General features: G+C 36.1%; 2 protein-coding genes across 2 annotated transcripts; both read left to right on the top strand.

Moving 5' to 3' along the window:
* Positions 1-7,102: 7,102 nt before the first annotated feature.
* LOC102710609 (putative germin-like protein 8-1) lies at positions 7,103-11,693 on the top strand. Its single transcript, XM_006659126.2, has 3 exons — positions 7,103-7,232; positions 7,438-7,931; positions 11,661-11,693. The coding sequence occupies exons 1-3, from the start codon at positions 7,103-7,105 to the stop codon at positions 11,691-11,693; spliced, it is 657 nt and encodes a 218-aa protein (XP_006659189.2).
* A 2,457-nt stretch (positions 11,694-14,150) lies between these two features.
* LOC102710894 (germin-like protein 8-5) lies at positions 14,151-15,122 on the top strand. The gene is made up of 2 exons (XM_006659127.1): positions 14,151-14,268; positions 14,400-15,122. The coding sequence occupies exons 1-2, from the start codon at positions 14,151-14,153 to the stop codon at positions 14,954-14,956; spliced, it is 675 nt and encodes a 224-aa protein (XP_006659190.1). The 3' UTR covers positions 14,957-15,122.
* Positions 15,123-15,298: the final 176 nt, after the last annotated feature.

Genomic DNA, 15,298 nt, shown 5'->3' on the forward strand with positions numbered 1-15,298 from the left:
ATCACCTCATTTGTTACCTGAATTAATTCGGTTAAAACACTCAAGCTCCATAGAAATAAATTCAAAATATCACACTTACTCAATTTTATGGACACAACCATTTTCTGCAAAAAATAGAAAATTTCAGCATAACTCATCATGACATGCACAATTATTTTTCTTGAATTATGGTGCACTGTTGTTTTGGTTAAAAATTAAGGCAAAGTGCAGGCCAATTTAATTTCTAGAGAAAATCATCTTCACTCCCTCCCACTCAACTCTCTCTGTCTCCCTCTCTCCCTCTCTCTCTCTACAATTCACTGTATTTGACTTATTTGTTAAGGAATAAATCAAGTTCAATACATACATATTTTCATTTATTTATTGAGGCACTCTATCTATTTCTTGTTGCATAATAAATAATATCCGATGAATTATAATCATTGAGCTTCTATAATTATACATCTAATATATTCCATGCATACTATATTGTAAAATCGATATGAAATCATTTAACTAAGGCCACAATAACACCCCAATGGAATATATACAAATTTATATAATTACCCTTTACTATTACTAATGTATTTGTCCTGCCAATAGTAATAGTTAAATAAGTCTAACCAATATTACAATTAGTAAATAAAACAATAATACATAATATGTTGTTTCAGTGACTTACCACCGAACTCCGGGTCCATCTCCGAGTAGGAGTACCGGAAGTCAAACGGAAGGTCGAAGCACACCTGACGCCGGCAACCTGATCCTACCGCCACATGCCTCACACATCTTCAGTTCTTCTTATTCTCTCACGCCGCTGCCGCGGGCTTTGACTTCGAAGGAGCTCGAGGCAAAATAGGTTGACGTTTGGTGGAGGCAGCGCGCCAGGAGGAGCTTGCGAGGGAGAAGCATACGGTGAGAGGAAGACGAGATGGGCTTGATGAGGCAAACATGCAGTGGAGTAGGTGGGCCTCCTCTCGCAGTAGTAACATGCGGAACCACAAACTAGGCCTAATTGGTGCAACTAGGGCGACGCCATTACCAACTGAAGCTAGGAAATGAACTAAAGCTGCCAATTTTGCAAATCCATGTGAAATTAGCTCATATTCTAATTTTGGCCTTCTAATTTGTTATACTGCAATATGAGATTTATAACCATGAGGTAGTAATGTATTCTACACTTAGCTAGCTATCGACTTTTTACTTACCACCTCTCTAGTCACTAATGTCTGTAACACCCTGTCTCTAAAATCCGCATTAGTCCGCTCTACACATTGCACGAACCCATGTTCATATAGTATTTTACTTACACTTTCGTTCTCGCTTTGTGTACAAGGGTAAATATGAGGATACCACGGTTAAAGCACCAAGGTTTATCAGCAGACCATCTCTTACCAAAACTTCTAAGATGGTACTAAATTAACACTATACATCCACTTCTTGGCCACATGGGCAGAACACATACAACTGTTAGGCTTCAAATGAACTAGGGTGTTACAATATCTGACGCTTCAAACAAGCAAATACACTAGTTTTTGCATAAAGTTGATTATCCAAATGAAAAATATTAAAGTTTGGATGAAGTACTTTATCCCGACATATTAACTTATGTACTATTTTGTTATCCTAACTATCGCCTTTTGCATCTTGATATGTCATTTTACTGCATCCTTATTTTTTTTGTAAAAAATAATATCATAACCGCTTATATTATGGGATGGAGAGAGTATATGTTTTGGCTTTTTAAAAAATATATATTTTTATGATTTACTGTTTACAGCAAGCGAATTAATTATGTATACGTGGCATATCTAGCTGTGGAGGTGTCCAAAGGAGGCAGCAATTAATGAGACGTTTTGTGCCCTTAAACAGTATAAGACGGAAAATTATCCCAGATTATTGGTTTAAATCCTCAAAACTAAAACCAAAGAAGCTTCAAGCTTGGTCACAAGAGTGTCTCGATTAATCGGAGAAGATGACGACGACGCAAGAGCAAGGGATAGAGATCTGCTTGAATCTACAGTGGTATGTAGTGTTCCAGGGCATGTACATCTCTCACTTTTACTCTCTGGAATTCTTTCTCTAGGTTAGAATAGCCCTTCATATGATTTTTAGGCGTGTGTGATTTAGCTATATACTCCTGCATTGTTTGTTCAAGATATCTTTATTAATTCCTTGGAGTCTTGGAATACAGTACTTGATTTCGGTATGGTGTAGATCGAGATTATTCATTCATTGATTAGAGAGACATACGAATTTGTCGTTAGATGTTCTTTTTTTTTCATTTCAATTAATGTATATGACACACACACACACACACCCCTTTACACACATTTTATGTAATTGTGTTTGAACTTTGTGTACAAAACACAAAACGTTTCCACCTCTCTTTAGCACTGGTGTGATTCAATATCTAAAACTATGTATACACATATATTGTATTTTAATCATTTGACTAAACTAATTGTTAAAAATAACCTGACTTTCAGATGGCACCAAGGAAGCAGAACAACGATGAAAGGATTCATCCAGTAATCCCATAGCAACAGGAGCACCTGCTGCAACTCCTGGACCATCAGGTCTGTGATCATGAATGTTATGTGATTTTGAGTTTTTTTTACAAATTAATTAAGTAGAATGGAAAATATTTTTTATGTATGTTGCATGGACTAATGTAATATGAAATCAGAAATGTACGTATTGTTAGAAATGAGAAATGTACTGTTGGATAAATGAAGTCATGAATGTGTAACACCCTGCTTGTTAACTTTGAATAATTAATTCACTGTCCTGCAGTATATCTAATCATATATACTAGATATATTAACAATACTGCTCATTTTTCTCAGAATTGTTAATTATGTAATCAATGAACTGACAAAAAGTAATTAATAAGGTGCTATGTAGACCATTTTATGTATATATGTTGATCTCTCAGAGTTCAACTGCAGTAATGAGATTCATATTTCAAATATACGCTCCAAACAACAGTATGCTAACAATGCTGATATGAAGCAAGCTGCAGAGACACTGATAGGCAATTTCAAATCTGTTTCAATTTAGTTGGGTTACTTGATATAATATGTCCATACTGAATTTTGCTATATTATATTTTTCGATCTCGTGTATATATAGATCTCAATCTGCAAGCAAAAGATATGAATCAGTCACAGATGAGTGAAGAGGAATCGATGGGTAAAGTTGCATGCACCTATCCATACATAATGGAGTTACCTTATACTTTTTAACATAATTACGTACATATAGTGAAAACTACTCCCTTAGTCTCATCCTAAAATATAGCTACCTTGTACAATGATGGGATACTACCTATATATTACAACGAATCTAGACATACTAATTAAGCTGTACAATATTTTCTAGGTACGTATCATGCATCTGCAGGAATCAACAACAAATGCACATGGCGAAGCACAAATTATGGAGGAAGTGACTGGTAAGTTGCAAACCATAAACTGAGTTTGATTTGCTAATCTAAATATATATATGAAAAATGAAACGGTATACTATTCAATATTATATTTCATGGGAATTTCTCTTCAGATATCATCTTTTGGCATTTTACAGACTTTGGGCAGCAAGCAGATGCTGTGAAGAACTTGCAAGAAAACCAGGTGGAACCAAGGTGAGAAATAATAATGTAGCTCATCCATGCATGGAGTTAGCTTTCAGAAAATAAAGCTTTAGCTTCCTTGGAACACAGGAAAAAAATAACAGGAATAGAGAAACACATGATTTGGATGTCATGGCGCTTATTTGATCGAATACGACATGAACTAAAACCATAGGAACTGTACATAATGTTGTTTGGACACCTCACAGGAATATAGTAAATATGATTTATATTGATTTATTAGATAAAGAGAAGGAAGATATATACATAGATATTAAAGCACATTGATATTCACAAATAAAATTGTAAACATGAGGTAAGGTGACAACACATGTTTTCCTCCAAAATGTGGAGGGATTTTTTTTCTATCCTTTGCAATTCCTTTGAACCAATTTCACCATCCAAAGGGCTCTCATATGAATTTTTCGTTTGGATTGACTTTGTCTAGTTTTCCTACAAATTTTCTCCAGTACAAAGGAGAACAACAATGTTTTATTCCAAGTTATCAGCACATACATTCGTACGTACGTACACTTTTCCATGAGAACAATAATATTTTTCACTAATTAATTAGATAATGTCGGCGCAAAATACCTTGTCAATATGATTAACGAGTCCTGGAGAGGTTGGCTAGATATTCAAGATATGCTTTCACGCATGGTTTGCCTGCAGAGACCAGATAAATAAATACAGTAGAGCAAATTAAAGCTAGTAGAATGCAGAATTATAGGAGGCTTATGAACTGAGTTAACCATCCATCCCAGAATAAGTGATCATTTTGGTTTGGTGAAAAAATATTGTTCCAAAGTGACTAGAGCTACCTTTTGCCACTTAGAAGGAAAGAAAATAAAATAAATAGATACATCCATGATTATTGCACATCATTTCATCATCAGAAGGGTCAAAAGTATATAAAGATATAGAGGTCATTTTAAATAGTTGAGTTCTAATTTGTTTGAGACTAGACAAAGCAGTCATTTAATTATTTTGGGGCATAGCAAGTAGCTAGAAACCGTATATTACACATGTTGATTAAGCAATTAACCGAGTTATTATTGTTGCTGGATCCAACTTCCCTTCTAATTAGCATGTGTGTGCTCTCTTGACTTGTCTTCAGACATTATGCCTGAATGCCCGGAGACCATGACAACTAAAAGAGCCAGATGGATCAACTATGTGAAAGGAACCAAGTAAACTTTTCAGAGAGAAGACATGGTCAAAATTAAGGCACTATCTTTATCATATGTTTTCTCTGAACCTGAAAACGTTATCTGCCTGCAGAGAGCTAAGGTGGTCAAAATAAAGTCAAGTTTTTATTTTATTGTATTTGTCATTAAAAATAAATAATACTTCACCAGAAAGTAAGGTATGGTTACAAATTTGACCAATAATGCTCATGTAGTCTAGCTAAAACGGCTAATGCGTTTGTAACATGACAAAAAAGATATATGCATTATGGGCTAAACGTCGACCAGAATGCAACAGTGATTCACTAATCGGAAAAGAAAAATGTGTAAGGTCAATCTCAGCCGGGGTTTCATGAAGATTTGAATCTCGTTAAATGATATGTTACATACACAAAAATAATGATGTGTCATAGAATTTATGATAAGAGAGATCAGTTGAGTTTTATAGGGATAAAAGTTGGTGCACACAGTAACCTAGACCATAAAAATATATTGAAACATCTACTAAAGAGTAATTCCTTTTATCTTCACACATTTAATCAACTCGTATGGGTCAGTTGGATTTAACATTTAAGTGATATGTTAGCCTATAAAACTGTGAAGTAAAATTATGTATTCAGAGTACATGTTTTATTCATCCACTCAAATATCTTTTGATGACATGGTACTATCGTAAATAACACGATAAAATCATGCACTGAGATTGACCTATGAGACCAAAAATGGAACGAGGGTTTGTACACAGTGGGTAATTTTTCCATTAGTATATTTGGTAAAATACACAGGGAGGTGTTTTACACCGAGCGAAGAGTTCAATGGTTAAATTAATGGGGGGGTTTTTAAGGACTTAACGAAAGGGTGCCATATCAATCTATCGATCTGCATCTATACCCTTATATATACGCACACAGACGCTAGTAAGGTCAATAGCTTAGAAATTTTGAAAATTAACGTGAGACAAACTATATATAGAGAGAGATTTAGAAATTCATGAATTGTGAAACCATTCAGATTAAAACAGTAGATGCCAAAAAGATATAAAACAGCACATTTAATTTGAAAAAAAAGCGGAATATATAGCAATTGGATTTGTATACTAACTAACACATATCTACTCTCTCTGTTCCAAAACAATAACTTTTCATTTTTTAGATACAATGTTTAACTCTTCGTTTTATTAAAAAAATTTATGATTAATAATTTTATTTTTATTAGATGATAAAATGTGAATAGTACTTTATGTGTGACTAATTATTTTTAAAATTTTTTGAAAATTTTCAAATAAGACGGACAGTGAAATGCTCGACAAAAAATCAAAAAATTGATTTTTTTATCATGTGTTAAAAAATATTAAAATCCGGAATAGCTAGGAATCAACTCATCATTAATTACGACATGACTTGCACAGAGATAGGTCGTAGTCTGCCACGCAGGAAAGAGCCGTACACAACAATATCTTCGCAATTAGAGAAAGATTACTACAAAAATAATTGTCATCTAAAGACATCAAGGTTTGTTTCGTGAACTGGTCAAAAAATGCTGAACTCGTGGTAAATATCATTACCGCACAAACGATTCTAATGCATTATGATAGTTTGCGTGTACAATTAGACTCTTAATTTGTTATTACGCATGCTTATATCATACCATTGGCTTAGATTTAAAAACAGTGACTACGCAAATGATCGGAATTAATTTCTGAGGCAAAAGAACAAAATGGTTGATTGCCAAGCTGTATTAATTATGAGGAACAAAATTAACAATCCGTGCGTATTCAAGAGATTGGATCATTTCATTGATATGAATATATCGCATAAATTAAATCCTGTGAGTTTAGTTAATAATCAATTAACATGCTGTGGAAGGATTGGATGACGCCGAAATGATCAAATTAAAAATACCTGTTGCTCAGTGATCCACATATATATATATATATATATATGTATATATATATATATATATATATTCGTTAGTTAATATATCAGAGATATGAAGAGAGAATATACATGAGAAACCTGATACAACAGTGTGGCAATTAATATTTAATCAACACGTTATAGTGGACAGCGTCGTCACCGAAACCATTTCAATCTGTTGGACGGTTTCACCTGACTTGTTCTGTTGCTCACAGGATCAACTCTACAGCACGCAGTGCAGTGCTCAATCTCTCCACGGCGTCTTATGGCTATATAAGCAACATCCATTGATACATATCCTCCATCTTCAAATCATCAGACAGCTAGTGCATAATTAAATTAACACAAGCATCCGATTATAGCCACTGGGTTGATAAATACGTACAATGGCTTCTTCGTCTTCCTTCCCGCTGCTTCCTGTTGCACTCCTTGCGTTGTTGGTCTCGTTGCAGGGTGCCATTGCATCTGTCCCTAGCCCTCTCCAGGACTTCTGCGTCGCCGATCTCAACTCGTCAGGTAGATATCTATACTTTTATAAAAAGTAATGATCGACGACCCAAACTTTACGTGGAGTTTTTGCTATGTACTTTCAATGCAACACATGTAAAAACTTTGGTCAAAATCAAACATTATTTCTCGCCTACTAGGAGTACATGGTTCTACTAGAACTTCTATTGGGTTTTTAGTATCCATGTTGATTAACTTCCTCTGGTTGCTGCAGTTCTTGTCAATGGATTTGCTTGCAAGAACCCAGCAAACGTGAGTGCAGATGACTTCTTCAAGGCAGCCATGCTCGACAAGCCTAGGGATACAACAACCAATAAGGTTGGGTCCAACGTTACACTAATCAATGTCATGGAGATCCCTGGTCTCAACACACTTGGCATATCAATAGTGCGTGTCGACTATGCACCCCTGGGTTTGAACCCACCACACACGCACCCTCGTGCAACTGAGTTATTTACGGTTGTTGAGGGAACACTCTATGCCGGATTTGTCACATCCAACCCAGAGAATAAACTCTTCTCCAAGGTGCTCAACAAGGGTGATGTGTTTGTGTTTCCTAAGGGTCTTGTACACTTCCAATTCAACCTTAACCCCCACAAGCCTGCATTCGCTATCTCATCACTTAGTAGCCAAAACCCTGGGATTATTACAATTGCCAATGCAGTATTCAGATCAAATCCACCAATCGCAGATGATCTTTTGGCCAAGGCATTTCAAGTGGATAAGAAAATCATAGATTTGCTCCAAGCTTAGTTCTTGGAGAACAACCACCTAAATCTAGCTTGCGTTGTTGATTGTAAACAGATTATATTTATTGGTTAATTGTATGTCAGTATCAGTGTTACAGCATGTACAAATAAATATTTATTTCTAGACGGCATATGTGTGTAAGTGCAACAATGTAAATTCTTCTTTCGAATCACCACAGTACAGATTTTTTTTAGGAAAAGGCTCTGTATGTTCTGCTGGTATGGTGTTTCCTTTAATAAGGGAACCTTTGGTGTTATTTACCGCTTGTTTGAAGAAAATGATCCATCAGGAAAGTGGCAGCGTTGGTAATGGAGAAATATCCAGTGAAAACCATCAAAAGCGAGAACATATGCAAATTAACCAGATTTTAAAGAGACTGATATAGGCATGCATGAACTAGATTACCACTAAACTTCAAGTCCAAACTCAAATTCATTTGGGAGAAAAAAGGAGGCAAATTTTACATGAGTAGTACTAGGAACTCATTTACATATTAGGGAGAAAAAAATGACTAATTTCAGGTTAATATTGTGAGCAGCTCATCTTCATTTGGGAGCAAGACATGAATACTGTCAGGACTATTTTCACCTGAAATGTCTATTTTTTGTCCCAAATAAAATTGGGTTTGGACTTGAGGTTTGGTCAAAATCAAGTTTATCCCTATACCTGTATTTTGTAAATTTTTCATGAATTTAGAAAAAAAATTAGATCTGGTTCTCAGTGGGTTCACATATTTGAAAGTTTTCACGACATATTCCACCACAAATATATATTCCCCAAATATGTTTCACTTATGTTGTAACATGGGCATATGGGCATAGTAGTATTGGGCCTTAGCATTTATGACCAAACACTACACCTAATTTTAGGAGAGGTTTGGGGGTCGCCCGTGGGTTAGAGCACCTCGCTACCCCGGCCTTGAAAATGGTTAGGGCCTGCTCAACTCCCCTGCGAATCAGAATAGCCCCTATCCCAGCCCATGAACATCCCAATTGGGTCCCAGTCCCATAGAGAAATTGTAACCCTTAGGCTGCGTTCGGTAGGGAGTTAGGAACTTCTCCCCGAGAATGAAAAATAGAGTGGCATATTAACGCATGATTAGTCAACTATTAGCTGGAAAAAATTAAAATGTTATCATTTATGAAAGCATTATATAGGATTGTTTTTTTTTGCAATAAACACACTATTTAGGAGTTCATGAAACATGCAAGTAAAAACTAGAAAATAGGCAGCTGAATACACCTTTAAAGCATCTAAGGAGCCTAACTAATTCTATGCACTCCAAGTGGGTAGTCAAATTCTATTATTCATAGTTTATTTTTTTAGTGGGTCCCTATACTAGGTTAGTGGAAGTGGAGGATGGACTAGCTAGTCAAACTTAGGCCTTGCTTAGTTCCCAAAGTTTTTTTTCCAAAAACATCACATCGAATTTTTGGACACCTAAATAAAGCATTAAACATAGATGAACCAAAAAACTAATTGCACAGTTACGAAAGAAATCTTGAGACGAATCTTTTGAACCTAATTAGTCCATAATTAGCCATAAGTGCTACAGTAACCAACATGTGCTAATGACGGATTAATTAGGCTCAAAAGATTCGTCTCGCGGTTTCTAGGCTAGCCGTGAAATTCGTTTTTTCATTCGTGTCTGAAAACCCCTTCCGACATCCGGTCAAACATTTGACGTGACACTTCTCCTAAAAATTTTCTCAATCTAAACACCACCTTAAGCTAGCTAGTTAGCTTGTTTGGCTAGTGGAATGACCATCCGAGGTAATTTGGCAAGATTCTCAGAGTTGTTTTTATTACACTGACTAAAATCTTATATGACTACTATGATGACTAGTCTTTTAGAGATGTTCTTAGTAGAAGGAAAGAGGATGTGAGTCTAGATTTTGGTAGATGCAATAACATCTGTGGTACTAGTAGAGTAACAAGTTTAGAGGCGAGATGCTTAAATGATCAACAGATCACACAATTAGGAGTAAGATTTAGTGTGGGCAAGAATGCAAAAGAGGGTGATGCGGCAGGTCAATGTACCACTAGGTATAATCTATGGTTGGCAATAGGTCAAAACCCATGGATCCTTTCACAACCCACTCAGCTCTTGCATATAAAATAAAGTAGAATAAAACCATGTAAAACCCAACACATTAGCAGCTATAGTTTTATACAAATTCTACCCTCTATGTCTAAAGTTCTCCATCAAAACATGGGTGTCAGCATGAGGACTCATCCTAGCGCTTTGCAGAACGATTAATTTGTGATGGGTTATCTGTATGTATATCAGAATTGAACAAATTGTGTTTTACCTGTTTGCATGGGGGAGATGAGGGTTTTATATAGAATGAATGGGTCTTATATTTTGCATGAAATCAACAGGGGTGATCCATTCCTTATATATATAGTGACCTAGAGTGGACGCACAATAATAGTATAGCAATGCGATGATGCTCACTATCACATGCCTGATGTGGAATAATACATTGGGTGCTCGCTCTGCTTGGTTGGTCCCAAGGTGCAAGACATTCTCCTCCGATCTTATTTCTACAAACCACAAAAGGCAATCCTCTTCTTCATTGTTCACTCTGTTCCTCTCTTCTCTCATTTGACCACTCTATTCCTCTCTTCAAGATGTAGCACCATAGTGATCATGCTCTACTCTACTCTACCATCCTCTTCCACTATGCCCTCTTCTCACCGATTTATCAAGATATAAGGTCAGGAGGTAGAAAGGCCCATCCGATCCCTTTTAGCAACTACTGATGAGGCCTGGCCTAGGCTCCGTTCGGCAGGGGGCATAAGTTAACTTATGCTCTGGCACGAAAAACATAGTAATAGATTAGTACATGATTAATTAATTATTAATTATTAAAAAAATAAAATAGATTAATATGATTTTTTAAAACAACTTTCCTATAAAACATTTTTACAAAAAGTACACCATTTAGTAGTTCGGGAAGCGTGCGCGTGGAAAACGAGAGAGACTTAATTAGTTAACTTGTGGCATGGCCGAACGCGGCCCTAGTTTGTGATGCAAGTAGTAGGTAGCAGCTATTGGTTGTTCCTGGATGGACCGGTGAGAAGGACACTTTGAAGATGTGGCCACCGAAGAAGAGTAAGAGGCCACATCTTGACATTTATGTGTTGTGATTTTTTGATATTTCAGTTAATATGTCTTTGTGTTCCTTGGTGTTGGATCAAAATATTTCACCGAGAAATTCGATGTTGTTTCACGGCCACCGGAGAGAAGGAAGAAGTAGATATTCGACATTATTTTTTTCTCAATGTTTCAGTCAATATATTGTTGATGTTCCTTCGTGTTTCAGTCAATATGTTGTAGTGCCTATTTTTGATGATGTTTATTAATTTTCATTTGCCTTTGATGGATAAAACACATTTGTTTCCAAAGTTGCAACTTATTGATGTTTCATATACAGAGAAAATGTTTCAGTTTTAATAGTTGAAATATTTTTAGTGAACTATGAAACATCTCTTTTACATGTGATAACACACCGCCTGATTTGTTGTTGGATCCATAAGATAGTGCTGTATATTTTTACATTTGATGGTTATATTCTGAACAATTCAATAAAGCTAACTGGCAGCTAGGAGTATATAAATTGTAGTATTGTACTTGAACCTGTAATTACTAACCGGTCAAATGAAAGCATTTTTTTGGCAAAGGCGTTCCAAGTTGAGAAGGGCACCATAGATTGACTCTAAGCTCAGTTTTGGGAGAACAACCACTATTAATTGTCCTTACAAAATTGTTAAGGGTACAAACTGTATGCCTTAGTTTTATCTGTAACAACAATAAGATATATATCTTGTGTACTTAAGATGCTTACTTGGAAGCTATTAGTCCGTGTTTAAAAGAATATTTATTAATAAAATGCCAATATATCTATATTTTTATTTAATAAATGGATTAATATATATGGTATTATTATTACCAATACATAATGCCCCAAAGTATGTGCAAGTACACTGTCAATTATTTTGTGCTCGCGATATATATGTGTGTGTGTGTGTATGATCATTCAAAGAAATATGAGATTCTGTCATCATCAAGAGTGGGTTTACCTGTATATATGATCCTGATCAAGGGCTTTGTCTCAGTCCTATTGTAAACTGTTGTCTACAGAACAGAATGCCCTTCTAAAATTCATTTGGTGGATTGTGTTCTTTAGGACTTGTTCGGTAAACATGGAAAGCTTCACCTCGTGCCACCACCCACACAATGATCGAAAACCTTTGGTGATAAGAGGATAGAGAATATGTATGAAATTACAGCAGCTGCTAGTGACAACGTTAGCAATTTGTATAGGATTAAATTGAGATCGGTTGGTTGTTTGTATACCAAACTTAACCCTGTTCAAGCCCAGCCTAGCCTGGTTGGCCCGCCGGACCATGCACTGAGCTAGATTCGGGCCTAAATATCGAAGCTTGAAATTATGGAGAAGCCCAAAAAACCCTAAATAAGCCGGCCTGTCTAGGCCCAAGAAAGCCCGAGGGTCATGTCGGGCCCGCACTTTGTTTTTTCATTAATCATCGGGCTTGGGCCTGGATTTTTTGGCTAGGCTTGTTTTAGGCCTGGCCCAAAGCCCACCCTAGCCTGGGTTTGAACATGCTTAATTAACCAAACTCGAACAAATTGTTGATTAACTCAGACGTATGGACGAACGTTTTTTTTTTTACGTGGCAAACATGCATGGGTCTAATATTTTGAATGAAACCAACAGTATCTATTCCATATATGTGTGTAGATTTTTGTATTACAAATTTGATAGCTATTGCCAGTGCTCTGCCTGTGCATGGGCGCAACAATAATATAGTGTGCTGTATATTTTATATGTGATGGTTATATTGTGACCAATTCGATAAAGCTAACTGGTCGTAGCTATATAGATTGTTGACCTTGTCTTGACTAACCAGTCACATGAAAGCTTTATTTATAAAGCCAGATTGTGACACTTCTCCTAATATTTCGTGAGGGGTTACATGATTTCGTTACTGAGAAAATAATGACCATGTAAAACGATGGTTTGACGACTCGGTATATGCAGATCGTTGATTGATGATGGACGCAGCATTGCCCCAGTAAATGAATCATAACTGCTACTACTATGTCTTCTTTTCCCAAAAATAAAAGAAAGAAACTAGACTAGTACAGCTCCGTACTTTCGGCAATTTTTTCAGACTTTTAGGGCGGAAAAAACAGAGTAATAAAAAAAATATAAAATTCTGACAGGAATGTAAGTGTAAAACAGAGGATTATAAAACACAGGAAAAACATAGGAATGGCCGTTTGATTAGACCACGAAAAAACACAGGAATTTGAGAAGAGATATAGACTCAAAGGATTTTTTTCTATGAGGTTAAACCTTTTGTTAAATTTTCTTCAAAACTTATATAGGAAGTGGCATTCCATAGGAATTTCATAGGATCTTATAGGGTTTATTCTTTTGATTCAAAGAGCTTCGTAGGAAAAATCCTGTAGGGATGAAATCCTCTAAAAATTGCTATGAATTTCCTTCGAATCAAATGGGGCCTTATCGACTTTTGTAAGCACATTTTCCGAAGTACTAAACAATATGTTTTTTAAATATACCTATAACTGTAGAAATTTTGTAATGTCACTTCTATAAAGTAATTTTTTTAACTTTATAGTAATTAATTCTGTTGGAAAATATTTCAGATGTGTAAACGGCATATTTGGAAACAAAAAATAATTTATGGATAAAACTTTTAAATGTGTATTCTTAGCGATCTAAAAGTCAATGTTGAAAAATAAACTTTGGTGAAAATACCCCAAATCAACTCTAAATTTAAGATTAAAAATCCAAATTTTGTCAAATAAGTATAAATAGAAGTGAAATATGGGGTGCTTCATCTCCATCTTCGTCTCTGCAAAAGAACGCAGCCTACGTCTTTGTCGAAACTTGTAAACCCAATCGACCACGTCAGAAGGAAGTATTCCAGATTTATATTTTTATGCTAAAAAGTTCAACCTAATACCTGCAGGCAGCAGACCATTTCAGTCCACTTAATATCTTCAGCTTGACCAATTCAGTCATTCACTTGTTCACGCTGCCATGCCTTGTGGCTATATAAGCACATTGATCCTCCATTCCCCAAGCATCACCCAACGATAAACACAAGCAGTTAGCTAACATGGCTTCACCCTCTTCCTTCTGTCTCCTTGCTGCTCTTCTTGCATTGCTCTCATGGCAAGCCATCGCCTCTGATCCTAGCCCACTGCAAGACTTCTGCGTTGCTGATATGCACTCTCCTGATATATTACATATGCTCTTTTAGATATTTCATAGCCTTTTCTCTATGACCTTAAATTCTCTGTTTTATGTGTACATAGATGTGTGCGAGGAATAAGATTATGCTTACAACTTAATTCTTCTATTTATGCAGTTCGTGTCAATGGATTTCCATGCCTAAACCCAATGGAAGTGAATGCAGACCACTTTTTTAAGGCAGCCAAGCTCGACACTCCTAGGAAGACAAACAAAGTTGGGTCCAACGTCACCTTGATTAATGTCATGCAGATTCCTGGTCTCAACACTCTTGGCATCTCAATTGCACGCATTGACTATGCACCCTTGGGTCAAAACCCACCTCACACGCACCCCCGCGCCACTGAGATCCTCACAGTGCTTGAGGGAACTCTTTATGTTGGCTTTGTCACATCTAACCCAAACACGTTATTTTCCAAGGTACTTAATAAGGGTGATGTTTTTGTCTTTCCCAAGGGGCTCATCCACTTCCAATTCAATCCTAATCCCCACCAGCCCGCGGTTGCAATTGCTACACTTAGTAGCCAAAACCCTGGAGTCATTACCATTGCAAATGCAGTGTTTGGATCAAAGCCACCGATCTCAGATGATGTTTTGGCAAAAGCATTCCAAGTTGAGAAGGGCACCATAGATTGGCTCCAGGCTCAATTTTGGGAGAACAACCACTACTAAATATAAGGAGAGTATGTTTGTTGTCATGTCATATATAATGCTATAGCATATAAAATAAATTTGTATTTCAAGACCAGCTGATTATGTGGTCTAGCAAACACTCCAGCAATAGAGATTTATGTTGGGAAAAAGGCTATGTGGTTCTGGTGCAGCGTTCAGTGTAATAAAGGAGTACACTTCTATTAATTTTCCCTTGTTTTGTGAGATTTTTGCCTTATGCTCTCATAAAATTTTGATGATCCTGAGGTTAATCCAGAAGATATTTTATAGGAATGCTTCCTATATTTAGTTTATACATGTAATATCATAAAGAATTGTACGTTACCTTGTACATATAAAAAT

This window comes from Oryza brachyantha, chromosome 8, assembly GCF_000231095.2.
Source record: "Oryza brachyantha chromosome 8, ObraRS2, whole genome shotgun sequence".
Taxonomy (NCBI): domain Eukaryota; kingdom Viridiplantae; phylum Streptophyta; class Magnoliopsida; order Poales; family Poaceae; genus Oryza; species Oryza brachyantha.

What these genes read in the sequence shown, in the direction of transcription:
- LOC102710609 (XM_006659126.2), top strand. Translation starts at nt 7,103, where the DNA reads ATGGCTTCTTCGTCTTCCTTCCCGCTGCTTCCTGTTGCACTCCTTGCG. An exon ending in CGCCGATCTCAACTCGTCAG is followed by an intron (nt 7,233 to 7,437) that starts GTAGATATCTAT and finishes TGGTTGCTGCAG; the next exon opens with TTCTTGTCAATGGATTTGCT. An exon ending in CAGATGATCTTTTGGCCAAG is followed by an intron (nt 7,932 to 11,660) that starts GCATTTCAAGTG and finishes TTTTTGGCAAAG; the next exon opens with GCGTTCCAAGTTGAGAAGGG.
- LOC102710894 (XM_006659127.1), top strand. Translation starts at nt 14,151, where the DNA reads ATGGCTTCACCCTCTTCCTTCTGTCTCCTTGCTGCTCTTCTTGCATTG. An exon ending in CGTTGCTGATATGCACTCTC is followed by an intron (nt 14,269 to 14,399) that starts CTGATATATTAC and finishes CTTCTATTTATG; the next exon opens with CAGTTCGTGTCAATGGATTT.